Source organism: Scyliorhinus canicula, chromosome 2, assembly GCF_902713615.1.
Source record: "Scyliorhinus canicula chromosome 2, sScyCan1.1, whole genome shotgun sequence".
Classification (NCBI taxonomy): Eukaryota; Metazoa; Chordata; class Chondrichthyes; order Carcharhiniformes; family Scyliorhinidae; genus Scyliorhinus; species Scyliorhinus canicula.
This window is the reverse complement of record NC_052147.1, coordinates 129006521-129033701: the sequence shown is the minus strand read 5'-3', so window position 1 is coordinate 129033701 and position 27181 is coordinate 129006521. Positions and strand designations below refer to the sequence as shown.

The 27181-nt window shown below is 47.0% G+C and overlaps 1 protein-coding gene across 1 annotated transcript in view; it reads right to left on the bottom strand.

Moving 5' to 3' along the window:
- Positions 1–220: 220 nt before the first annotated feature.
- The window catches only part of acadl (acyl-CoA dehydrogenase long chain), a 166567-nt gene continuing 139606 nt past the window's right edge, over positions 221–27181 (bottom strand). The window contains exons 10-11 of the mRNA XM_038786478.1: positions 17847–17933; positions 221–975 (exon numbers count right to left, since the gene is read on the bottom strand). Coding sequence (XP_038642406.1) covers positions 885–975; positions 17847–17933 — 178 coding nt within the window. The 3' untranslated portion in view covers positions 221–884. The remainder of the gene's footprint in view (positions 976–17846; positions 17934–27181) is intronic.

Below are 27181 nucleotides of genomic sequence, written 5' to 3'. Positions count from 1 at the left end.
TATGAATCATTTTGCTTCTTCCAGACAGCAATCGAGTTAGTCCCCGAGCAAATCAATCAGGCATTTAAATTGATTAAATTACTTTCAATGAGTACAGTTTAAATGATCCAATTTCTTGCCTATTGGTAGAGAAACAGAATTTTAATTTGGATCCAGAACACTATTGCAGATTTGTTTTTTGCTTAATGTGTTTATAAACATGTATTAATGGAAACTAAAATAGGTTATATAGCCATCTTTAATATTCTCCTTTATGTAATGTAATCACCCAAATCAGTATTATGCTGCATGTAAACAATTTAAGTAAACAATATATCTCAAATTCTGAATACATGTTTAATTTTGTTACAGTTCGATCAGAATAATATCCATCAGCACTTTAAAATGAAAGTATACACACAGAAAGAAACATAAAACTGAGGGGAAAAAAAACAATGGAACATTGTTAAAATTATACTTTTCAAAATTGATGCTCATTTAGTTTAGCTGCTTAACTGTTCATTCGGAAAGGAAACATGAACATTGTATGTTGGTTCCCTACCTCAACAATAAAACATGGATCATGGATAGGTTTCAAAAACAGAACATCTTGCAATTGCATCTTGAAACGGTCAAAAAACCTCAATTCAACAAACAGCACGTGAATAAAATGAAATACACAGGATACATTTAAGGCACAAATTATTGATTCTGCATCGAAATATTATGCAAGGCATATTGAGGTGAAACTGGAAAAATAAAGCTATTTGTTTCTTAAGTCAATACTTAAGTTAATTTCTAAAATTCCCTGCAATTAATGTAGATTTTCCATCATCATTGGATTAACTTATCAGGTATATGAATACAATTTTTCAGATTGTAGAGGTACTTTTGACACCATTTTATCAGTCACTTAAAATTCCTCGAGCAATAAGCTCTTTCATTATTTCATTTGTACCACCATAAATTGGTTGAACACGGGAATCCACAAAGGACCTGGAAAAAAAAAGCTGATGTAAGATATATCATGCAATTGTAATGTACAACAATCGCTAATCTAAGTAATCGTTCACCTTCAAGTTCTCTGATTTAAGAATTTTAAAAAAATACAAGATGTCTAGTCTATTTTCTCCCCTCCTATTGAAAAATCGTAGAAATTTAATCATTTACAGTGCAGGAGGCCATTCGGCCCATCGAGTATGCACCGGCTCATGGAAAGAGCACCCTACCCCAAGGTCCACACCTCCACCCTATCCCCATAGCCCCGTAACCCCACCCAACACTAAGGGCAATTTTGGACACTATGGCAATTTAGCATGACCAATCCACCTAACCCGCACATCTTTGGACTGTGGGAGGAAACCGGAGCACCCGGGAGGAAACCCACGCACACACAGGGAGAATGTGCAGACTCCGCACAGACAGTGACCCAAGCCGGGAATCGAACCTGGGACCCTGGAGCTGTGAAGCAATTGTGCTATCCACAATGCTACCGTGCTGCCCCACGGGGAAAAAGCTGTGGAACTCTCAAATGCAGATTAGGACTTGCACTGTAGGCAGAATCTACACATGGTTCACCTTTAAAACACATTTTGGTACCAAATGAGGTGGATTAGCAGATGATTACTTGGCAGCCATTTTGTTATCTCTCCTAGAGGAACTGCACTTTGCTGGGTTGTAGCTCTCGAGTACATGTGTCAGGGTCATCAGACCAAGCTGTCACTCACATCCACACAACACGAGTGATTACATGGTGATGCTAAGGACTTAAAATGGTATCAGGGTAAGAGGTATTCCCCTGATTTGGAGAGACTGGAGAAGCTGCAAGTTTCAAGGGGATTGAGAAGGTTAAGCAGCAATTTAATGGAAGCAAGCAAGATTAGGAAGGGATCCGATCGGGTAAATAACAAAAAACAGCTTCCATTGGCTGAAGGGTTAGTTTCCAGAGGACACAGTTTAAGGTAATTGGTAAAAGGGGAGACGAGAATTTATTTTATGTAACAAATTGTTCTGGTCTGTAATGAACGACAGCTGATTCAATACTAACATTAAAAATGGAATTGAAGAAATCCGGTGGCGACATGTAGAGGTCACATGTTGAGTGGCTCCTGCTTGAGCCGTGTTTTTAGGAGTTTTAATGTTTGGTTCGGGGGCAAATTGTGAATCATTGGGTGTAGGAAGATATAAAGAAGGCAAAAAATGTCAAAAGATTTGATGCGACCATCAATTCACACAAGGCGATTAGTAGAAGTGAACAGTGGTTTTAATAAGGTAGATCTGTGCCTGCCTGCGACTGCTCTGTACTGAGTGCTGCCTACAGGCTGCAGATCTATATACCTCCCGAGGGGGCGGAGCCACAGGCGGAGCCCACAGGGGCATCAACATAATACAACAGTACAATGGTGAATTGCAGTAGCAATACGTTCACCACATGATTTAAGGAAAACAGCTATGAATAAGGGAGGGAGTGAGGGTTCATCGCTGAGTGAGGGGGCCAGCCCGGGAGCTGGCAAGATGGCGGAGGCTGGGGCTACACTGCTTATGGCAGAGAAAATGACTGAGGAGATGTCCTTGGAGCTGGAGAAACAGTTTGCAAAACATATGGAGGTGTTGAGAAAGGAGACGGCAGTGGCTTTGAAGACGTTAGTGGAGGAGGCAATTGCCCCGGTGAGGGTGGCTGTGACGAAGACATTGGCCGAGGTGAGGGAGCAGGGCGAGAAGATGAAGGGAGTGGAGGAGACCATGTCGCAGCACAGCGATCAGCTCACCTCGATGGGGATGAGCTGCAGAGGGTGGTTGAGTCCAATAAGGGACTGTGAGCAAAGCTGGACTTCTTGGAGAACCACTCGACATTTGAGGATTATGGGCCTGCCCAAAGGGGATGGAGAGCTCAAAATCGACGGAGTACTTTGCCAAGATGTTGGCGGAACTGATGGGAGAGTGAGATGAACCCTCTCGGTAGGAACGGGACTGAGCTCAGCGGTCGCTGAGGCCTAAGCCAAGGGCAGTGATCATCTGCTTCCATGGGTACCACATGAAGGAGACGGTTTTGAACTAGGGAAAGCAGAAGCGGGAGGTGCGGTGTGCTGGTGCTGGTGTTTGCATTTACAAGGACTTGACAATGGAGCTGGCAAAGAGCTGAGCGGCTTTCGGCCGAGTGAAGACGGCATTGTACAACAGTGGGGTGCAATTTGGAGTGGTGTACCCAGTGAAGCTGCGTGTGATCTACAAGCCAGAGATTTCTATATCGAGACGGTGGCTGCAGCAGAGGCGTTTGTGAGGGCAGAAGGTTTGGGAAAGAAATGAAGAATGGGACGGAAGAGCTGTTGTGGACTGTGGAAGGGGAGTTGGGAGAGTGTATAAATATAGTTTTGACCTCTATTGTTATTTTTTACTTCACTCTGTTATAGAAGTTAAGTTTTTTATTGTTATTCTTTGTTGCAACGGTTTCATTTTGCTGAGATGTTTGTGGTCACTGTCTGTGCAAAGTCTGCACGCTCTCCTAGTGTCTGCGTGGGTTTCCTCCCAGACGTCCCAAAAGATGTGCTGTTAGGTGAATTGGATATTCTGAATTCTCCCTCAGTGTACCCGAACAGGCGCCGAAATGTGGCGACTAGGGGCTTTTCACAGTAACTTCATTGCAGTGTTAATGTAAGCCTGCTTGTGACAATGGGAAGCTCTGAAGGCAGTGGTGAGGGGGGAGGTAATCTAATTTAAGGCAAAGGTGCACAAGGAGGAGACGGTGGAATGGCAAAGAATAATAGATGAGATGTTTGAGGTAGACAGGGCAGATGCCGGGGCAGAAGATGGGGGATCCAGCACTGTTGGAAACGAGGAAGGAGTTGCAGGTAAGCTTTGATCCACTGTCCACAAGGAAGGCGGTGCGCGCCAACTGAGGCGGGCGAGGGGAGCGGTCTACGGATATGGAGAGAAGGCAGGGCGAATGTTGGCAGGCCAACTTCAGAGGGAGGCAGCAGCGAGGGAAATTGTTCAGGTGCGAGATAGGACAAGGAAGTTAGTGGTAGCTCCGGACCAGATTAATAGGGTGTTTGAAGAGTTTTATGAGAGGTTGTATAGGTCGGAACCACTGGGGGAGGATCGGGAGATGCAGGAATTCCTGGATGATTTGGAATACCAGAAGTTGGGGGAGGAGGATAGGGCCACATTGGAGGGGGCAATAGTGGAGCAGGAGATAAAGGATGCGATTGGGAGGGTGCAGTCGGGGAAGGTAGCAGGGCCAGATGGGTTTCTGATGGAGAACTACAAGAAATTTAAGAGATACATTGGCGCCGCTGATAGTGGAATTGTTTGAGGAGGCAAGAGGGAAGGGGGAAGTTTCCACAGTCTTTGGGGCAGGCATCGATCTCCATGTTGCTCAAGAAGGATAAGGATCCGACAGAGTGTGGGTCGTACAGGCCCATATCACTCTTAATGTAGATGCAAAGGTGTTGGCGAAGGTATTGGCGGGTAGGTTGGAGGAGTGTCTCCCGAAGTTGATAGGGGATTATCAGATGGGGTTTGTGAAGGGGAAGCAGCTCTTTTCAAACATTAGGGGAGTATTGAACATGGTTATGGCACCGGCGGATGTGAGGGAGACAGAGGTGGCAGTTGCGTTGGACGCCTAGAAGGCATTTAACTGGGTAGAGTGGGGGTATTTGATGGTGGTTCTGGAGTGGTTTGGGATTGGGCAAGACTGCTGTACAGGGAGTTGAGGGCAAGTGTCCGCAAAATTGCATGAATTTGGGGTATTTTGCTCTGCACTGAGGCACCAGGCAGGGACACCCCATGTCTCCCCTGTTGTTTGTGCTTTTGGCCATCGCGTTCAGGAGTTCAGAGGTGTGGAGAGGGATCGTGCAGGGGTGGGGGGATGGAGCATAAGGTTTCTTTGTATGTGGACGGCTTGCTTTTGTATGTATCGGAACCAGCGCGTCGATGGGTGGAGTGCTTCGAATGTTTGGGTCTTTATTGGGATATAAGCTAAATTTAGACAAAAGTGAATATTTTGTGATGTCCCGTCTGGGGGTTGGGGGGGCCTACCTATTCTGTAGGTATAGTATAACCAGTTTGGTGGGGAGGGGGAAAGCGGATTTGGCAAGGTGCAATGCTTTTCCTCTGTCGCTGGCAAGTCGGGTACAGGCAATTAAAATGAATGTGTTGCTGCGGGTTTTGTTTATTTTTCAGTGCTTGCCGATCTTCCTGTCAAAGGCATTTTTAAGGAAGTTGAAAAGATGATTACCTCGTTTATATGAGGGTGGTGAAGGTGGCTAGGATTAGGAAGGTGCTGTTGCAGAGAGGACGGCAGTCAGGGGGGTTGGGTCTACCAGATTTACTATATTACTACTGGGCGGCAAATGCGGAGAAGGTGAGGAGTTGGGTGGGGGGGGGGGGGGGGGGGGGGGGGGAGACAGACTCCCAGTGGGTTAGAACGGAGGAGAGTTTGCGCAGGGGGTTGAGGCTCCCGATGGCCCTGGGGAAATATTAAGGGAGTCCGGTGGTAGTAGCGACATTGAAAATCTGAAGGCAGTTGCGCCAATTCGGGAGAATCATAGATTTGAGCCAGGGAAGTCGGATGGGAGTTTTCGGAAAGAGGAGTTAGGGCACCGAAGGATTTGTTTTTAGGAGGCCGGTTTGAGGGACTGGAGGAGTTGGGGGTGAAATATGGGTTGGGGCAGGGGAAATGTTTAGGTATATACAGGTCTGGGATTTTGCCAGGAAGGAGGTACAGAGCTTTCCGGCGCGCTGGCCCCCACACTGTTGGAAGAGGTGCTGACGACAGGGGGAGTGGAGAGCGGGGTGGTGTCAGCGATTTATGGGGTGATTCTGGGAGAAGATAAGGCATCGCTGGAGGGGATTAAGACAGTGGGAGGAAGAGTTGGGGGAGAGCATGGAGGAGGGGTTATGGTGTGAGATGCTCTGCAGGGTGAATGCTTTGTGCGTGAGGTTAGGGCCGATACAGCTGAAAGTGGTGTATAGGGTGCACCTCACAGAAACGGGGATGAGCCGACTCTTTGAGGGGATAGAGGATGCTTGTGAGCGCTGTGGGGGAGGTTCCATCAATCACATTCAAATGTTTTGGTCCTGTCCAAAACAGGAGGGGTATTGGAGGGAGGTCTTCAGGGTAATTGCGAAGGGTCCCCTTGAAGTCATATTCAGAGTATCGGATCAGCAGGGGGTTGGAAGTGGGGGCGGAGGCAGATGTCTTAGCCTTTGCCTCGTTGATTGCCCAAAGGCGGGTCCTGTTGATGTGGAGGTCAGCTTCTCCGCCCTGTGCCCTGACATAGCGGGGGGGAGATCTCCTGAAGTTTTTAACACTCGAGAAAGTGAAGTTCGAGTTGAGGGGAAGGATGGAAAGGTTCTACAATTCATGTACTTTGTTTATTTTCAAGAATTTTCATGGATTGGATGACATCGAACATTGGAGGTGAGGTGGGGGGATTGTTGGAGTGTATGTGTTGTTGGTGACTATGTATGGGGTGAGGGTGGATTCCTGATTCTTTTTCTTTGATGTTTGTATTTAAAATGTTGAGGGTTGTTTGGGGCATGGTGATGAAGGGATTATTGGTCAGGGGGAGCGACATCGTATTTGTTACCGTTGATTGTTTGTTGGTGGGTACAAATTTGGATGAAAATGTGAAAAAGGAGAATTAAAATATATATTTTTTAAAAATGGAATTGAATAAATATTTGAAAGGGAAACATTTACAGGACTATGAGGATCAAGCAGGAATGTGGAATGGAATGAATTGAATATGTTTTTCAAAACAAGCATGAATGGTTGAATGGCCTTGTGTTGTCTCATTCTGTGATTCTAAGCACCATCCCTTGTTGGTTCAAATCAATATGGGCACAATTCAACTAAATAGTGACAAAGTTCCATAGCGAGTGCGTTTATCCACGTGTTTCCTGGCGCTCAGTGCTGAGAAACACATAGCTATACATCGCAACTCACGTAAAATAAGGGTCCTCAGCGATGAGCATGCAGCCAAGGCTGCACATAGCAGCCCCATTTTCAACACCGAGGAGCTCCGCTCAGGGCATCTCTCACCCAATTGGCAGCAGTGCCAGCCTGTCGCTTTGGCAGTGCCCTTGCCAGCTGGCACCCAGTTGGCACTGCCAGGGTGCCAGGTGACACCAGCAGTGCCAGGGTACCAACCTGCCCAAAAGGCATGCACATGGAAACCTCTAATCCCCTGGGAGACCCCATGAGTGCCATTCCATCTGGTCCCCGTTTATGGGGCCGGTGCTGAATGGCACTTGCCCAAGGTCTCGGAGGTGAAGAGGATTGATCCCAACATCTTGGTTAACTCAGGAATCTGCACTACCCTTTCTTTGTTTCCTATTACTACTTCTCCAGCTTCATTTTCCAGTGGTCCAATGTTAACTCTTGCCTCTCTTACCTTTGCTATGTTGAAATAAAACCTCTGCTATCTTCTTCTATATTACTAGCTAGCTTCCCCTGCTACAGAGGCAGAGGCAGCAGGGGGAGTTGGCGTTGCCAAAATTGCTTCATTATTATTGGGCGACGAATGTGCACAAGGTGCAGCGGTGGTGGGAAGGAGAAGGGTTAGAGTGGGTTAAGATGGAGGAGGAATCTTGTATGGGGTCTAGTTTGAGGGCTATGGTGACAGCAGCATTGCCAATGGCTCCGAGTAGGTATTCAGGGAGCCCAGTGGTGCAGTCCATGGTGAAGATATGGAATCAGCTGAGGAGACATTTTAGGGTGGAAGGGATGTCGGTGCTAATGCCACTGTGCGAGAATCATGGGTTTGTTCCGGGGGGGGATGGATAGTGTATACAGGAGGTGGAGGGAAGCGGGGCTGGTCAAGGTGAGGGATTTGTATTTGGAGGAAGGGTACGCCAGTCTAGGAGAGGGTAGAGCTGCCGAGGGGGAGAGTTCAGGTATCTGCAGGTTAGGGGCTTTGCACGAAAGGTCCCTAGGTTGCTGGGATACACCCTGTTGGAGCGACTGCTGCTCCGGAAGGGGAGAGAAGAATTGGGGATATATATAAGTGGCTGGGGGAGCAGGGAGGCGAGCGGGTGGTGAAGATCAAGGAGAAATGGGAAGTGGAGTTGGGAATGGAGATCAATTGGGGAGTATGGAGTGAGGCACTGCGAAGGGTAAACGGGACCTCCTCTTGTGCAAGGTGTGGTGAATGTAATATATGAATGTATATATACTAATTCACACACTTATTGTAAGCGCAGTAGCACCATCCTACCACTAGGGGGAGTAGCGCTGGGAGCACTTAGGAACTTGTACTGGGCTCCACCCTTGGTTCCGCCCACGACTCCTCCCCCTAGTGCAGCTGTATAAGTATCCGTGTCCAGAGTCAGCCTGGTTCACTACGAGTTCATCGACAGGTAACAGGCTGGCTCTGAAGTAAGTCGATTAAAGCCTAGATTCACATCGGAAACACGTGTCTGGTGAATTGATGGTTCCATCACAAGGATGGGCCTGATACAGTTTAGAGTGGTGCACACGGTGCATATGACTCAGGCGAGAATGAGTGGCTTCTTTCAGGGGGTAGCAGATGAGTGAGAGTTGTGGGCGGGGGCCAGCGAATCATTCGCACATATTTTGGGGTTGTGAAAAATTGGAAAGATTCTGAGCAGGAGTGTTTGCGGTCTTAGCCAGAATAGTGGAGGAGGGAGTGGACCCGGACTCTTTGGTGGCGATATTTGGGGTTTTAGAGAAGCCGGGGCTCATGGAGAGGAGGAAGGCCGATGTCTTGACCTTCGCCTCTCTGATTGCACGGTGACGAATTTTGCTGGAGTGGCGGTCGGCATCGCCACCGGGGGTAGCAGCATGGTTGGGTGCCCTGTATGACTTCCTGCAGTTAGAGAAGATAAAGTATGAGTTAAGGGGCTCAGCAGGGGAGTTTGAGAAAAGGTGGGGGATGTTTGTGACCGTGTTTGAAGAGCCGTTCGTCGCAGGGGTGGTGGGGGAAAAAGGAGAAAAATCTGTACAAACTGTATAGTTGATTGTTTGGGAAGAATGTTTCCCGGGGTGTTTATTTGCTGAAAGCTACTTTGATACAAGTTTGAATAAAATGGCATTTAAAAAAATGTGTTTAAAAATTGCTAGCCAGCTTCTTCTTCCCCGACAGCCAGCCCCCCCCACCCCCACCAACGATTGCTTTTTTAGTTGTCCTCTGCCCGCTTTTCATAGCGTGTACAGTGCAGGAGGCCATTCGGCCCATCAGGTTTTCACCGACCCACCCGAAAGAGCACCCTACCTAAGCCCAAGCCTCCATCCTAACGTCGGAACCCCATCTAACGTTGTGAACACTAAGGGGCAATTTAGCATGGCCAATCCACATAACCAGTACATTTTGGACTGAGAGGAAACCGGAGCACCTCAAGGAAACCTATGCAGACACGGGGAGAAAGTGCAAACTCCACACAGACTGTCACCAGAGGTCAGAATTGAACCTGGGACCCTGGAGCTGTGAGGCAGCAGTGCTAACCACTGTGCCACCGTGCCGCCCCTTTAAAGGTTTCCCAATCCTCTGGCTACCCACTAATCCTCACCACCTTGTATGCTTTTTGCTTTTTCTTTTCTTTTGCTTTTATGCTGTTCTTGGCTTCCCTCAAAAGCCATGGATGCCGAATCCTCCCAGAGCATGTTTTCTCCTCCTTGGGATGAATTTCTGTTGTACCCCTCGGATAACCCCCAAAACCTCCTGCCATTGCTGTTCCATTGTCTTTCCTGCTAGGCTCCCCTACCAATCAACTGTGGCCAGCTCCTCCCTCATGTCTTTGTAGTTATCTTTATTCAACTGTAATACTGTTATATGTGATTCCAGCTTCTCCCTCTCAAATCATATGGTGGTCACTGCCCCCTAAGGGTTCGTTCCTTCACCTTAAGTTCCCCAATGCCTCACTACACATCAACAAATCCAGAATTGCTTGTTCAGTAGTGGGCTCTACCACAAGCTACTCCAAAACACCATCTTGTAGATATTCCACAAATTCCTTTTCTTGGGATCTGCTATCAACCCGATTTTCTCAGTCCACCTGCATATTGAAGTCCTCCATGATTATGGTAATATTGCCTTTCTTAAGTGCCTTTTGTATCTCCTGATTCATTTTCTGCCCCACATCCGGACTACTGCTCGGGGGCCTGCACATAACTTCCATCATCAGGGTCTTTTTACCTTTGCAATTCCTCAACTTTAGCCACACAGATTCTATGCCTTCTAATCCTATATCGCTTTTTGCTATCATTTTAATTTAATTCCTTACTAACAATGCAGTACCGCCCCCTCTGCCCATCCTTTCAATGGGATACATATCTTTAGATATTTAGATCCCAGTCCTAATCCCCTTGCAGCCATGTCTCTTGTGATGCCCACAACATTTTACCGGCCACACCTGTACATTTTGTGTGCAACAAGCTCATTTACCTTGTTGCGTATACAACAACATCTTCAGTCCTGCATTGACCACGTCCCTTCTCATATTTGTTGCCTTTTTTGCTCTGCCTGAAGTTAGATTCCTGCCACCTTCTATACTATTTGTTCTATTACGTGTTCTGGAAACTTTACAAACCTCTCCTGAGCCCTCGGCCCCTTTAATTTAAAGTCCTCATCATTAACCTTCGCTCCTACCTTCTCCTTTAACTTTGATTTTCTAATTCTCTATACAACTGAACCCTCCCCTGTGTTAAGCAGCTGCATTTACTGCAATTTCATATTTTCTCTTGTTATAAACAGTACTTGTGTTTAAACATACAAACCTGGTGACTATAATTATTGGACAGCCAAGTGTCAAAGAATATCAGGAGAAGGATTTGGAGTGGCCAGGAGAATGGGCAAAGAAGTGGCAGATGGAATACAATGTGGAAAAGTGAGAATTTATGCACTTGGTAGGAAAAATAGAGGCATAGACTATTCTCTAAATGGGAACAGGTTTAGGAAATCAGAGGTACAAAGGAACTTCGGAGTCCGAGTTCAAGATTCTCTTAAGGTTAACATGCAGGTTCAGTCGGCAGTTAGGAAGGCAAATTCAATGTTAGCATTCATGTCAAGAGGGCTAGAATACAAGAGCAGAGATGTACTTCAGAGGCTGTATAAGGCTCTGGTCAGATCCCATTTGGAAAGGGTTCAGAGGACGTTCACAAGAATGATCCCTGGAATGACGAGCTTGTCATCTGAGGAGAGGATGAGGGGGGATCTTATTGAAGCTTACAGGATACTGAGGGGCCTAGATAGAGTGAACGTGGAGAGGATGTTTCCACTAGTAGTAAAAACTAGAACCCAAGGGCACAGCCTCAGGCTGCAGGGATGATCTTTTAAAACACCGAAGAGGAGGAATTTCTTCAGCCAGGAGGGTGGTGAATCTGTGGGACTCATTGCCGCAGAAGGCTGTGAAGGCTAAGTCATTGAGTGTCTTTAAGATAGAGGTAGATAGGTTCTTGATAAATAAGGGGATCTGGGGCAAAGGCAGGAAAATGGAGATGAGAAACACATCAGTCATGATCAAATGGCGGAGCAGATGCAATGGGCCGAATTAGCCTAATTCTGCTCCTATGCCTTATTGTCTAATGGACACCCTCTTTGACTGCCCCACCCTCTACCCACACACACAAGGCAGAACACAGTGGGATGGAAAGGGGTAAAAAATAATAAGGATTATGGTCAAACAGTAAGAGTCCTTGCTTCAGATGGGGAGTTCCTTCATGCACTTTCCTCACAGTACGAGTGTGGTTTAAAGTTTTTGGTTTACTGCCTGTAATGATCTTCCTTGCAGTTAGCAATATCTTGCAGCTTTTCCAGGAAAGGCCCCTGGCTTCACATTGGCCTGCTCTGCAAAAAGAGTTATCAGATTTTGGTCTCTGCTTGCATCAGCCTTAACTGCAGAGAGTGTTGGGTTACCACAGTGAGCTTTTGGTGAGAATTAGCTGGTTACTTCTGGAGAAAACAGAGTGGGAAAAGGAGAGGTTTTCTCCCTTAGCTGCCAAAGCAAAACTGAAAGTGCTTTGGGTTTTGGAACCATTTCAGTGGGAACAGATCCAATCACCACCTGTTACCGGGCAGAACACCACATTTTAGGCCCATTCCTTGACCACCAGCCATATCAATCAATCCGAGTCAACACTGATGTCAGTCTAAAACAGCACAGCCTTCTTGATCTTCCTGTTTGAATTAAACGTGCAGATAGCTTTGCCTTAAAGTCACAGCTCCACTAAACAGCCATGGATCAAAATGTAACGGCAAAAAGGGAAATAAGGGATTAAACAGAAAGGACCCTTACACCAATAGAGTTGACTTCATATGAGGATCTGCGCGTCTGTGTTGCAGGCAATATAAACCGTGTAGATGGGGTCAGGTATTCAGTTTGGACAGAGCCCCTTTGCTGTGCCGTTGCTTGTAAATGGTAAAATGGCAGACTGAGCTTTGCTGCGCTGCAGAGCAGTATAATTGGAGTGACACCACTCTGGGCAAGTGCCACATGCCCCAGAGTCCACAAAACAAGTGAATTAACCAATAATTCTTATAAAAAGCCCCCAAATCTTTAGCTCTTGGCTGCCTAACAATCACAGTCACCAGGTGTGTAAGTTGAAACACAATTACTGTTTATTTATTACAAGAGCAAATATGAAATATGCAGTCAATGCAACTGAACAACAGGCTCACCTACTACCTCAGTTAACTGTCCCATCCTCAACCCACACAAACCAGACAGTCAAACACAAAAGGGGGGGTGGGGGGAAAGAGTGAAAATAATAAGGGCAAAGATCACAAGATAAGAGTCTTTGCTTCAAATGATAGTTTGCAGCATGCTTTCTTCACAATATGTTTGTGGATTGAAGTCCTTGGGTTGCAGTCTGTAATGATCTTCGCTGTAGTTTAGAAATGTATTACTCACAGCTTTCCCTGGAGAGGCTCCTTGGCTTGAAATCAGACTCTGATTTCAGTTTATGATTTGTTTCCAGGCCTCTTTCTTGAGAAACCTTGTCTCATATCAAACCTAGCCTCCAGCTCGTGGTTTGACCTCAAGCCTTTCCAGTTTCAACAGAACGGCACCCAGAGAGAAAGTGCTCACTGGAGAGAGTTTAGCTGGATCTTTTGAAAGAGAAATAATCAGAACCCTACACCCCAGCTGCCGAATCAAAGGTAAAACTAAAATAGAACTTTGTTGCTCGGGGAAACAGTCCGGTGAGATAATATCCAATCAACATATGTTACAGGACAGAACGTAACCTTTGAGCCCACTCATTGATTGACTGATGTGGCTGGTGGCCAGAGTCATCACTGGGGCCAGCCAATCTCCAATCACCCCAATCTGGGTTCCTGAAACGACGAAATGTTCCAACCGTTATCTGCCCCAGCAGATAGATAGGTTAGGCCTGGCTTATGAAATGAGGATTGGCCTTTGCATAGTTCCCTTTGAATTTGGTCCCTGCAACCCACAGAGCTCAATAGTGTCTCTTCGTAGATAATGAGGTGCAAGTTGAAACAATACTGACATTCATAGAATTTACAGTGCAGAAGGAGGCCATTCAGCCCATCGAGTCTGCACCAGCTCTTGGAAAGAGCACCCGACCCAAGGTCAACACCTCCACCCTATCCCCATAACCCAGTAACCCCACCTAACACGAAGGGTAATTTTGGACACTAAGGGCAATTTATCATGGCCAATCCACCTAACCTGCACATCTTTGGGCTGTGGGAGGAAACCGGAGCACCCGGACGAAACCCACGCACACACGGGAAGGATGTGCAGATTCCGCTCAGACAGTGACCCAAGCCAGAATTGAACCTGGGACCCTGGAGCTGTGAAGCAATTGTGCTATCCACAATGCTACCGTGCTGCCCTGGTAGCTCCTTTTGTTCAGGGTCCCAAACATGCATGACTTCAGCCATTTTAAGGTCTTTTTAAAAATTTTAAATTTTAGAAATTAGCCATGAGGAAATCTAAGTATATAGTGAGGTAATCTGCATTTCTGTTTTTCTTCCCAAAATAGATAACTTCACATTTTTGCACATTATATTCCATCTGCCAAGTGTCCAATGAGTTGCCCATTTACTTCACTTGCCTAAGTTTATTTGGGATCTCTTTGCATTTTACATAGAATTTGCAGTGCAGAAGGTGGTCATTCGGCCCATCCAGTCTGCATCGGCTCCTGTAAAGAGCACCCTACCCAAGGTTAACACCTCCACCCTATCCCCATAACCCAGTAACCCCACCCAACACTAAGGGCAATTTTGGATTCTAAGGGCAATTTATCATGGCCAATCCACCTAACCGGCACATCTTAGGACTGTGGGAGGAAACCGGAACACCCGGAGGAAACCCACGCACACACGGGGAGGATGTACAGACTCCGCACAGACAGTGACCCAAGCCAGAATCGAACCTGGGACCCTGGAGCTGTGAAGCGATTGTGCTATCCACAATGCTACTGTGCTGCCCACAATTCTCCTCACAACTCGCATCCCACCCAGTCTTGTACCATCAGCAAATTTGGAAATATTACATTTGGTCCTTGCATCCAAATCATTGATTATAGATTGTGAATAGCTGGGTCTATGAGTCACAGCTGGCCAACCTGAGAGTGACCAGTTTATTCATATCCTCTGTTTCATGTCCATTAAGCAGTTCTCAATCCATGTCAGAAATTGCCTCCAATACCATGAGCTTTAATTTTGTTCACCAATCTTGTTTGGGACCATATTGAAAACCTTCTTAAAAATCCAAATAGACAACTTCCACTGGTTCCCCCTTATCTATTCTGCTAGTTACGTGCTCAAAACACTCCCAGTTTGTCAAGCATTAATTCCCTTTTATAAATCCACATTAACTCTGTCCAATCCTACCATTATTTTCTAAGTGTCTGGCTGTCACATCTTTTACAATAGATTCTAGCATTTTTAATGTCAGGCAAACAGGTCTCTAGTTCCCATTTTCTCTTTCCCACCTCTCAAACAATGGGGTTACATTTTCTATCTTCCAATCTGCAGGAACCATTAAAGAATTTCAGATGACAACCAAAGCATCCACTATCTCAAAAGGCACCTCTTTCAACACACTGGGGTGTAGATCATCAGGTTCAGGGGATTACCAACTTTCAGTCCCATTAATTAATAATAATAATCTTTATTGTCACAAGTAGCCTTACATTAACACTGCAATGAAGTTACCGCGAAAAGTACCTAGTCGCCACATTCTGGCGTCGCCCAAATTATCTAACAAACACGTCTTTCGGAACTTACTCAGTATCTTTTTTTTAAAAAACTAAAACTAATTTACTAACACTAACCCCACTCAATGAAATTATGGCTGATGTTTTCTAACCCATATAAAATATATGCCTCTGCCCTCTATCCCTTAATAGCAGAAATTGATCAATCTCAGATCAAATTACCTAGCATCAATTGCCATTTACAGAAGAGATCTAGGCTTTATTCTTAATCCTATATTGCCAAATCAGGGGAAATAAATTCTACTTCTCTCTACCCTATTAGTTTGTCTTAATATATATGTATACTTGAAGTGGTAACTTTTACAGGACCATGAGAAAACAAAACAAGGGAGAGGAACTAATTGGACAGCTCTTTCAAAGAGCCAGGACAGGCACAATAGACCAAATAGCCTTCTTCTGTGTTATATCATTCCTTGACCTGGAATTTGCAGAGACTCACTTCTGCCAATTGACTCCATCACCGTTTATCACAAGATCAAATGGTTAAGTGGGACTTCCAGGGGATGGACGTGTGTGCACCAAGAAGAACATCACAGCATTTACAGCAAAGAGGAGGTCTCACCCTTCCCACCAAATCAATGCTCCTAAAGGCTCCTTCTATCCTAGCCCCAATCCCTTGGTCTCTCTATTTTTCCCTTTCTCACCCAGCAGAAATATTTCCTGTTTACTTTGTTCCCAAAAAACTGATCATCTAACTTGTCTGCCTTTGAAGTATCTTGATATGTTTTACTATGTTAAATATAAATGCAAGATATTGTTGAAATATTGATTTGATTTATTTATTGTCATATGTACCGAGGTACAGTGAAAGGTATTTTTCTGTGTACAGCCCAGACAGATCATTCCATCCATGAATACATAGAACATACTATGAATACACAATTGAAATATATAGACATAGACATTGGGTGCAGCATACAGAGTGTAGTGCTACAACTATAGAGAAGAAGCGTAGGAAGATCAGTTCAGTTCAGAGGGCAATTCAAGAGTCTGGTATCAGTGGGGAAGAAGCTGTTTTTGAATCTATTGGTGCATGTTCTCTAACTTTTGCATTACACACTGTGTGAAAGGACTGGCAGGTACATGCATGTGGTTGGAAGTTGGGAGGCTGAGTAATAATAATAATAATAATAATAATAAATTGTCACAAGTAGGCTTCAATGAAGTTACTGTGAAAAGCCCCTAGTCACAACACAGAGGAGCAGGGATTAGAAAAAATGCAGGGACTATGTAGAAGGAAATCCACATTAAACAGACTAAACATTGAAAAATTAGTACATCAGTAATTTTGGTTGAAAAGTACATCAGCAGTTTTGGTTGATAATTTACTAGGGGTTTGATTCATTTTTCACAAAAATATTTTGTATCCAGCATGTACCTGTCACACAACAGATACAGAATAATGTTTTTCTAAAAATAGTGATTTAATTCTGGATTTAAGGACTGAAATCTGAAGTTCGTCAGCAATTTATAATTTACAAGCAACCCCATTACTTGGAGGTCAGTAATTTGGATTGGATTGGATTGGATTTGTTTATTGTCACGTGTACCGAGGTACAGTGAAAAGTATTTTTCTGCAAGCAGCTCAACAGATCATTCAGTACATGGAAGAAAAGGGAATTAAACAAAATTCAAGAAAATACATGAGAATACATAATAGGGCAACACAAGATATACAATGTAACTACATAAGCATTGGCATCGGTTGAAGCATACAGGGTGTAGTGTTAATGAGGTCATTCAATTTGAACAACGACCTTAAAAGGACGGTCAGGTTATAAGGTAAACATCTCATTGGATACCAAAATTTACTAGTTACTTTCTCAACTCAAGTGGTGAACAATGCTACAGTGGATACATTAATATAGGTACCTAGCTACAAGAAACAAAGAAGCTGTACATCACATGCCAAGATGGCAATATGCCAAATGTCACTCTCTAACACAAATCCAGAACAATTTTAAATGCTGGCAGTTTCTAACCTGTACAGTAGTATTAATCTTCAGACTGAAATAAGTACATTCCAACCTCCAAAGTTCTTTCTGAACAATTACACTCGAAATCAGGGGTGGGCAAACTACGGCCCGCGGGCCGCATGTGGCCCGCCAAAGGTCTTTATGCGGCCCACCAAGTCATTTAAAGAAAAAAAAAAATAAAATAAAGAAAATTAAAAAAAAAACACAATTTTTTTTTTAAAAAGATTAATGGGGGGGCTGTTGGGTTACTTACTGGTATGGGTGGATACGTTGACTTGAGTAGGATGATCATTGCTCGGCACAACATCGAGGGCCAAAGGGCCTGTTTTGTGCTGTACTGTTCTATGTTCTATATGAGGCGCCCAGAATCAGAACCGGGTGAAGTAATTATTTTACTTAATATACTATGCGGCCTTTTAAAATTGTGAATTTCTGAATGTGGCCCTTGCACGCAAAAGTTTGCCCACCCCTGCTCTAAATGATCTCAGCTAGCATTTAATTATAGTTTGTAGCCTTCAAATATTACTGCTGTTCTCAGAAAACAAAGGAGCATCTAATATACCGTGACCACCAATATAAGAGATTTAGCAGCACATTTTCAATAGACATTGAAGAGTACTTTGAGAAAAAAAGGTCTCCCTTTCCCTTTAAAACTGCAAATAATCAAATAAGTTCAGACTTACTTCGCAATAGGGTATTCCCACATGTATCCCCATCCACCGTGAAGTTGCACACACTGATTAGCTATATTATTCTGCTGTTCAGAAGCCCTATTTTTTAAAAAAAAAGTTAAATATTAACAGTCTGGTAGCACAGAATTTGAATATTGTTGAAAAGAGATACATGTTCCCGAAACTTTTCATCTTGCACTCATCAGGACAAATGCAAGAATCCCAAATTTCAAACAATCACAATAATTGATACTGCTGGAGAAATGGGCGCTGATTGGTTGGCAAGTTGATTCTTGCAGCTTGCTCTTATGCCCACATGTCAGTTTGTGGCAAGCTGCAATGTTTCAGTGAAGCCCAAGGCAAGCTGGGACGTAGTATCTCATATTCTGATTAGGCACATTACAGCACTTAGGACTCAACTTTGAGATAATCAACTTTAGAATGTGTTCTTTCCCAACCATCTTTTTTAAAAAAATCTTTTTATTCTCATTTTCTTTTTTTATATATAAATTTAGAGTGCCAAATAATTTTTTTCCAATTAAGGGGCAATTTTAGCGTGGCCAATCCACCTAACCTGCACATCTTTGGGTTGTGGGGGTGAAACCCGCGCAGACATGGGGAGAATGTGCAAACTCCAATGGACAGTGACCCAGGACCGGGATTCGAACCCGGCTCATCAGCGCCACCGTCCCAGTGCTATCTACTGTGCCACATACCGCCCTATTCTCCTCATTTTCAACATTTTCTTTTTTTTTTAAACAGACAATTTTATTGAGGTATTTTTGGCATTGTAAACAGTAACAATATACATTAGTGTGCAGATACCAATTACAAAAAACATAGTGCAAATAACAGTACCACTCTCGCAGATAGACCCGCCTATTCTTCCCCCCTACTCTACACTATTCTACCCCCCCCCCCCGCTGACTATCAGTTCCCCGCGAAGAAGTCGATGAATGGTTGCCACCTCCGCGCGAACCCTGATAGTGATCCTCGTAAGTTGAACTTGATTTTTTCCACACCGAGAAAGCTTGCCATGTCCGACAGCCATACTTCGGTCCTTGTGGGCTTTGAGTCCCTCCAGGCCAACAGTATTCGTCGCCGGGCTATCAGGGAGGTCCGCTGGTCCTCCCCCACATCTAGCACACTTGTCCTCCAGCCCAAAGAATTTGCTCATCCAGGCCACCGTCATGTGGGCCCAGTGAGCCACCTTGAACTGAATCAGGCCGAGGCTGGCACATGTTGCGGTTGCATTTACCCTCCTCAGAGAGGCTGCCCATACGCCTCCCTCCAACTCCCCACCAAGCTCCTCCTCCCACTTAAGTTTCAGTTCCTCGGTCCTTGTGTCCTCCGCTCCCATAAGCTCCTTATAAATATCTGAGACTCTACCCTCTCCTACCTCACCCCTGGAAATTACCCTTTCCTGGATCCCCCTTGGTGGAAGGCGTGGAAATCCCGCACCTGCAAGTACCGAAAGTCATTCCCCCTCGCCAGCCCGAACCCCTCCTCCAGCGCCCTCATGTTCACGAAGCTCCCTTCCAGGAACAAGTCGCCCATCCTTCCCACCCCCGCCCTCCGCCACACTCGAAACCCGCCATTAATCTTCCCCGGGACAAATCGGTGGTTGTCACATATTGGGGACCAGACCGACACTCCCACTTCCCCTGCATGCTTCCGCCATTGGCCTCAAATCCGCAAAGCCGCCACCACTATAGGGCTGGTGGAGTACCTGGCCGGCGGGAGCAGCAGGGGAGCCGTGACCAGGGCTACCAAGCTGGTGCCCCTGCACGAAGCAGCCTCCACCCGCTCCCAAACCGACCCCGTACCCACCATCTATTTCCTCATCATGGCTATGTTAGCCGCCCAGTAGTAGTTGCTGAGGTCCGGCAATGCCAGCCCCCCCTCGCTACGGTTCTGTTCCAGTATCCCCCTCTTTACCCACGGGGACTTCCCCGCCCAAACAAATCCCAGGATGATTTTATTGATTCTTTTAAAGGACCGCGGAATGAAAATAGGGAGACACTGAAAAATAAACAGGAATCTCGGGAGGATCGTCATCTTCACAGTCTGTACTTTCCCCGCTAGTGACAGTGGGAGTGCATCCCACCTCCGAAACTCGCTCCTCATTTGCTCCACCAGCCTGGACAAGTTCAACTTATGCATCTTACCCCAGTCGCACGCCACTTGTATCCCTAGATACCTAAAACTTTCCCCAACCAGCCTAAATGGTAGCTCCCTCAGCCTATTCTCCTGACCCCTTGCCTGCACCACAAACATCTCACTTTTTGCCATGTTCAACTTGTAGCGCGAAAACCGGCCAAACTCCCCTAGGATTTCCATAATCCCGTCCATCCCTGCCGCTGGATATGACACATACAGAAGTAGGTCACCCACGTAGAGCGAGACCTTGCGTTCTATCCCCCCCTAACCATTCCCTTCCATCCCCTTGCCGCTCTCAGAGCAATTTCCAGCGGTTCTATGGCCAACGCAAACAGCAGTGGAGAGAGCGGGCATCCCTGTCTTGTCCCGCAGTGTAGTCTAAAATACTCAGATATCGTCCTGTTCGTCCTTACACTAGCTTCCGGGGCCTGATATAGCAGTTTAACCCAGTCTACAAAGCCCTCTCCAAACCCAAACCGTCCCAGCACCTCCCATAAATAGTCCCACTCCACCCGGTCAAAAGCCTTTTTGGCATGCATTGCCACCACTACCTCCACCTCTCTGCCCTCCGGGGACATCATAATCACATTGAGTAGCCTTCTTAGATTGGCTAATAGCTGCCTGCCCTTAACAAACCCCGTTTGATCCTCCACAATCACGTCCAGTACGCAGTCTTCGATTCTGGACGCCAGGATCTTGGCCAGCAGTTTAGCGTCTACATTAATCAGGGAGATTGGCCTATAGGATCCACAGACCTCCGGATCCTTATCCCGTTGGTGGCTTGCGACATCGTCGGGGGTAGCACCCCATTGTCCCTTGCCTCGTTAAACACCCTAACCAGCACCGGCCCCAGTATACCCACAAACTTTTTGTAGAACTCCACTGGATACCCATCTGGCCCCAGGGCTTTACCCGACTGCATGGCCTTCAGGTCCCCATTACTTCTTCAGCTCTAATCGGGGCCCTCAGCCCCTCTACCATCCCCCTGCCCACCTTTGGGAAGGTCAGCCCATCTAAGAAGCGACTCATCCCCTCCGGCCCCATGGGGGGTTCCGAGGTATACAGCTTACTGTAAAAGTCCCTGAATACCCTGTTCAGTCCTGCCGGGTCTCCCACCCGGTTCCCTGTCCCGTCCACTACCGTCCCTACCTCCCTGGCTGCCTCCCTCTTCCTAAGTTGCTGTGCAAGCATTCTGCTGGCTTTCTCCCCATACTCATACACTGCGCCCCTGGCCTTTCTGAGTTGCTCTACAGCCTTCCCAGTGGATAGCACTCCCAGCTCCACCTGCAGTCTCCATCGTTCCCTAAGCAGCTCTGCCCTCGGGGAGTCCGCATATTCCCTATCCGTCCATGTCATCTCCTGCACCAGTCTGTCCAGCTCTGCCCTATCCGTTCTGTCCCTATGGGCTCGGATTGAGATCAGTTCCTCTCTCACCACCGCCTTCAGCGCCTCCCAGAGCACCGCTGCTGAGACTTCCCCTGTATCGTTGACCCACAGGTAGTCCTGCATGCATTTCCCCACTCTCTCACACACCATCTCCTCTGCCAACAATCCCACCTCTAACCTCCATTGTGGGCGCTGGTAACTTTCTTTGCAGACCAGCAGGTCGACCCAATGTGGAGTATGGTCCGAAATAGTGATCGCCGAGTATTCTGTATCTCTCACCCCCTCCAAAAAGTCCCTACTCATAATAAAGAAGTCAATACGAGAATAAACCTTGTGAATAGAACGAGAACTCCTTCGCCGTCGGCCGGCGGATTCTCCAGGGGTCCACCCCCCCCATTTGTTCCATGAACCCTCTCAGTTTCCTTGCCATTGCCGGGACCCTGCCCGTTCTGAAGCACGACCGGTCCAGGTCGGGATCGGGGACTGTATTAAAGTCCCCACCTATAATCAACTTGTGCTAATCCAAGTCGGGGGTTTTCCCCAGCAGCCTTTTGATGAAATCTAGATCATCCCAGTTTGGAGCGTAAACATTCACTAGGACCACCTTCACCCCCTCAAGCTTGCTCCAGACCATGAGAAATCTACCCCCCCCCATCCGCAACTGTGCTGTCCGCCTCAAACTTAACCCGTTTGTTAGTCATGATCGCAGTCCGCTGGTCTAAGCGTCAAGCCCCGAATGGAAGACCTGGTTAACCCAGCCCTTCCGTAATCTAATCTGGTCCCCCGCCGATCAGCCATCCCCCTTCTTGGGCCCACCCCCTGCCCGTGTGCCGCACCTCCCCTGGTCAGTCTCTTGGCAGCTCCCACCCCCGACCCCTTCCCTGTTACCTGGTTCAGTTCCCTCCCTCGTCAGCAGATCATCTCTTTCCCCCCCCCCCCCAGCAACATCCCCTTGTAACCTAACCCCTGCCATATACTGGCTGTATACACACCCCCCACCTTGCTCCCGTTGACAAGCTCAAAGCAGCTAGCCTGGTGCTCTCAACTCAGTCGCCACCATGTCTCACACCTGTCGTCCTCCTGCTCATCAACACCACCTCCCCAGAACAGCCCTGTTCGAGCAATCGCTCTGGGACCGAGACAGTGAGAAAACAAACAAAGAACAAAGCAACATTCCCAGAAGAAAAAGAAAAGCAAAGAGATCCCGAACAGCCCCCCAGCACCCAACAACTTAAACTTTAACTTTAACTATCACTTTGGCTTAAACTTTGAAACTTTCAAACAGGCAAACACAAACACAAGAACACCCCCAATTTTAAGTAAAAGAGCATGCCGAACGACATCACTAACACGAAGGGCAATCTGTGAACAACTGCAGACACCCCTTAGTACACTCTAACTTGAGTCCATGGGTCCTCAGTTCGGCACCAGTCCATGCCCCTTAGCGAAGTCCATCACTTCCTCCGGGTCATCAAAATAATCAAAATAATGTTGCTGTTCCCGGTATGTGACCCAAAGCCGCGCCGGGAAAAGTAGCCCGAATTTGACCTTTTTGAACAGAATCTCTTTAATTTGTCTGTAGGCTGCCCTCCTTCTGGCCACCTCCTGGCTCAGATCCTGGTAGATGCGCAGGACACTGTTGTTCCATGAGCAGCTCCTCATGCTCTTGGCCCACTGTAGAACCCGCTCCTTGTCCACGAACCTATAGAACCTGACCACAATCGCCCCCCCCCCCCCGACCACAATCGTCGCCGCCCCCCCCCCCCCCCCCGTCACGGCTGCCTCGCCTGCACTGTGTGTGCCCTGTGCAGCTCCAACGAACGTGGGAAGAAATCATCCCCCACCAGCTTCTGCAGCATGTCTGCCATATATGCCGTAGCATCCACTCCCTCCGGGAGCGCAATGATTCTCAGATTCTGCCGGCGAGACCAGTTTTCCAGGTCCTTCAGCTTGTCCATCAGCCTTGCTTGCTGCTCCTTCAAATTACTAATTTCTACGTCCGCTATCGTTTGGAAATCCGCCTGCTCTTCCATTGTCTTCTCCAGTGCCTGGACCTTCTTATCCTGAGCATCCAGCCTCTGGTCAAGACGCTCCACCGCTTTCTGGAGCGGTTCCAAATTATCCCGCTTCAGTGCTGCGAAGCTCTCTTTCATGACCTGCAGCATGTTGTCCAGCGCTGCCTGGACCGTCCTTTCTGTGGTCTGTTCATCGGCCATCTTTCCTCCCACTTGAGCTTCCACACCACCTTTGTTCAGCCCCTTCTTCGCCTGTTTTCGCTCCCTTCTGTTCCTTAAGTCCATACAACTCTGTATGGATTCAGATCTAGAGTGCTATTGTTTTTCACTCCAGCGCTCAAAAGTTCAAAAAAGTCGGGGAAAAAGGTCACCAAATGTGCGACTTACTCCTCATAGCCGCCACCGGAAGTCCATTTTCATCAAACAACCACCAAAGAAAAAACAAACAAAAACAAATACAATAGCAATCCCCCCCACACAAATCACATCCCGCACAATATACAGACAAAACATCCACCCGTACATTCCAGGCAACAAACACAAATTAAGAATCAATCCGTAAACAGTGTAATCAAAGACAACAATACCTTCCCCCCAAACGTTCAATGGAAACCAATTCTCAGAAGTGCATAATAAACAGCCCTCATGAATTGCGAGACCCTTCCTTCATCCCCTTCAGCTGAGACTTCACCTTCCCGAGAGTCAAAGAAATTCAAGTAGCTTCCCCCCTGCCAAACCGTGTCACAGGATGGAGAAGCTGACCTCCACCTCAACAGGACCCACCTCCGATCAATCAGCGAGGCAAAGATTAACATCTGCCCCCCACCCGCCTGCTGCCCGAGCCGGTCCAACCCCCCCGAATAGGCTTCCAAGGGCCCTGGTTCCAAGTTCACGAGTACTACTCCCGAGATGACTGAAAACCTCCCTCCAACAAACTCCTCACCTAACTCCAGGCCCTGCCCACTGGGCTTATCCCGCCCCGTCCCCTTGTTACCATCGAGCCCCTCCCCCCTCCCAGAATCCTCCCATCCACTTCCTCTCAAACACCTCACCCCGTATCGGTCCCCTCCCCCAAGCTTTCACACCTCCGAGGCCCATCAAAACCTGTTCTACCAGGCTCCGATGGCCACAGTCACTCCCCCACCACACTCCCGTTCACTGGCCAGCTTGAGCTAGCCAGTGTGGATGGTGTGGAGGCCCCTGCCCAGGCATCACTCCAATCCCCCTCCCCACCCCACGAAAATAAAGAAATCCCCTTCGACACACAACCCCAGCGTAGACACACAAACCCCAAAGCACCATTATTGCAAAAGAAAATCCCAATTCTTACCTTGCCCAAATAGACAACTTCAAGTCATTTAGCACATATAACAACATGCAGTGAAAAATAGAGCTACTCACCCCCCTCCCCCCCAACCCCCCTCCCCCCCAACCCCCCTCCCCCTCCCCCCCAACCCCCCTCCCTCCCCCTCCCCCCCCCCCCCCCCCCCCCCCGCCCCCAGTCCAATACCAATCCTCAGTCCCATTTCTCACTTCTGCCCCATTTCTTCTGCCTTCACAACCACCTCCGCCGCTTCTACCGTCTCAAAATAAAAGCCTTTGGAATTGTAGGTCACCCTCAACTTAGCTGGATACTCTCTGCCGAACCATACACTGCTGTTTCACTCGGCCGAAAGCCGCCCGCCTCCTAGCCAAGTCCACAGTAAAGTCCTGGTATATACGTATACCAACTTCAGCCCACTGCACCTCCCGCGTCTGCTTTGCCCAACTCAGGACCTTCTCCTTCACGTGGTACTTACGGAAATAAATAATCACTGCTCTTGGAGACTCATTCGCCTTTGGTTTAGGCCTCCACGTCCTATGAGCTCGATCCAGTTCGTACCGAGAGGGATCTCTCCTCCCCCCCCCCACACAACAGCTCCACCAACATCTTGGCAAAATATCCCGTCGGCCTCAGGCCCTCCACCCCTTCGGGCAGGCCCACGAGCCTCAGATTTTGCCGACTATATCTGTTTTCCAGGTCCTCCACTTTAGCTCGCAGGCCCTTGTTGGCATCCACCACCCTCTGCAGCTCTTCACCCATCGAGGTGAGCCTCTTCCACTCCCTTCAGTTTCTCACCCTGCTCCCACACCTCGGCCGATGTCCTCCACACCGCCGCCTTCACCGGGGCAATCGCCTCCTCCACCAGCACCTTGAATGCTGCAATCGCCTTCTTCCTCATCACCTCCATGTGCTTTGCAAACTGTTTTTCAAGTTCCACAACCATAAGAACATAAGAACTAGGAGCAGGAGTAGGCCATCTGGCCCCTCGAGCGTGCTCCGCCATTTAATGAGATCATGGCTGATCCTTTGTGGACTCAGCTCCACTTTCCGGCCCGAACACCATAAACCTTAATCCCTTTATTCTTCAAAAAACTATCTATCTTTATCTTAAAAACATTCAATGAAGGAGCCTCTACTGCTTCACTGGGCAAGGAATTCCATAGATTCACAACCCTTTGGGTGAAGAAGTTCTTCCTAAATTTAGTCCTAAATCTACTTCCCCTTATTTTGAGGCTATGTCCCCTAGTTCTGCTTTCACCCGCCAGTGAAAACAACCTGCCCGCATCTATCCTATCTATTCCCTTCATAATTTTATATGTTTCTATAAGATCCCCCCTCATCCTTCTAAATTCCAAAGAGTACAATCCCAGTCTACTCAACCTCTCCTCGTAATCCAACCCCTTCAGCTCTGGGATTAACCTAGTGAATCTCCTCTGCACACCCTCGAGTGCCAGTACGTCCTTTCTCAAGTAAGGAGATCAAAACTGAACACAATACTCCAGGTGTAGCCTCACTAACACCTTATACAATTGCAGCATAACCTCCCTAGTCTTAAACTCCATCCCTCTAGCAATGAAGGACAAAATTTCATTTGCCTTCTTAATCACCTGTAAACCAACCTTTTGCGACTCATGCACATCAGCATGCTTTAATATTTTATCATTTAAATAATAATCCCATTTGCTGTTATTCCTACCAAAATGGATAACCTCACATTTGTCAACATTGTATTCCATCTGCCAGACCCTAGCCCATTCACTTAACCTATCCAAATCCCTCTGCAGACTTCCAGTATCCTCTGCACTTTTCGCTTTACCACTCATCTTACTGTCATCTGCAAACTTGGACACATTGCCCTTGGTCCCCAACTCCAAATCATCTATGTAAATTGTGACAATTGTGGGCCCAACACCGATCCCCGAATGGACACCACAAGCTACTGATTGCCAACCAGAGAACATCACCTCAGTCATCTTTTCTGCTGTGAGCAGTGCAACCCAGCAACCCAGCCTCCACCATCCTTCCAGTTGCTGAGCCGACCCTTCCACTCAACAGCGAACCTTCATTCACCACCTTCTTCACAACAGCTTTCCTTTGGGTTTTGGATATCCCTCTCCCTTATGACTTCCTGCATTTAACAAAAAATTGCCCCTGGGACCAGGCATTAAATTCTTAAAAATCAAGCCTCGAGCAGGAGTCACCCAATGTGCGACCTCCTCCTACATGCCGCCACCGGAAGTCCGATTCTCAACCATCTAAAAAATATCATTTCTAAAAAATATCACATATATACACCTCAATGCAAAACCCCTCCCACACCAGGCCATCTTTCTTTTCTTCTCAAGGTTGCTCCATCTTGTTGTAATCTCTCACAATGTAATATTTAATAAAGTCTCCCTCTCTTTAGTTCTGATGAAGTCAAACGGACCCAAAACATTAACTCTGCTTTCTCTCCCTATAGA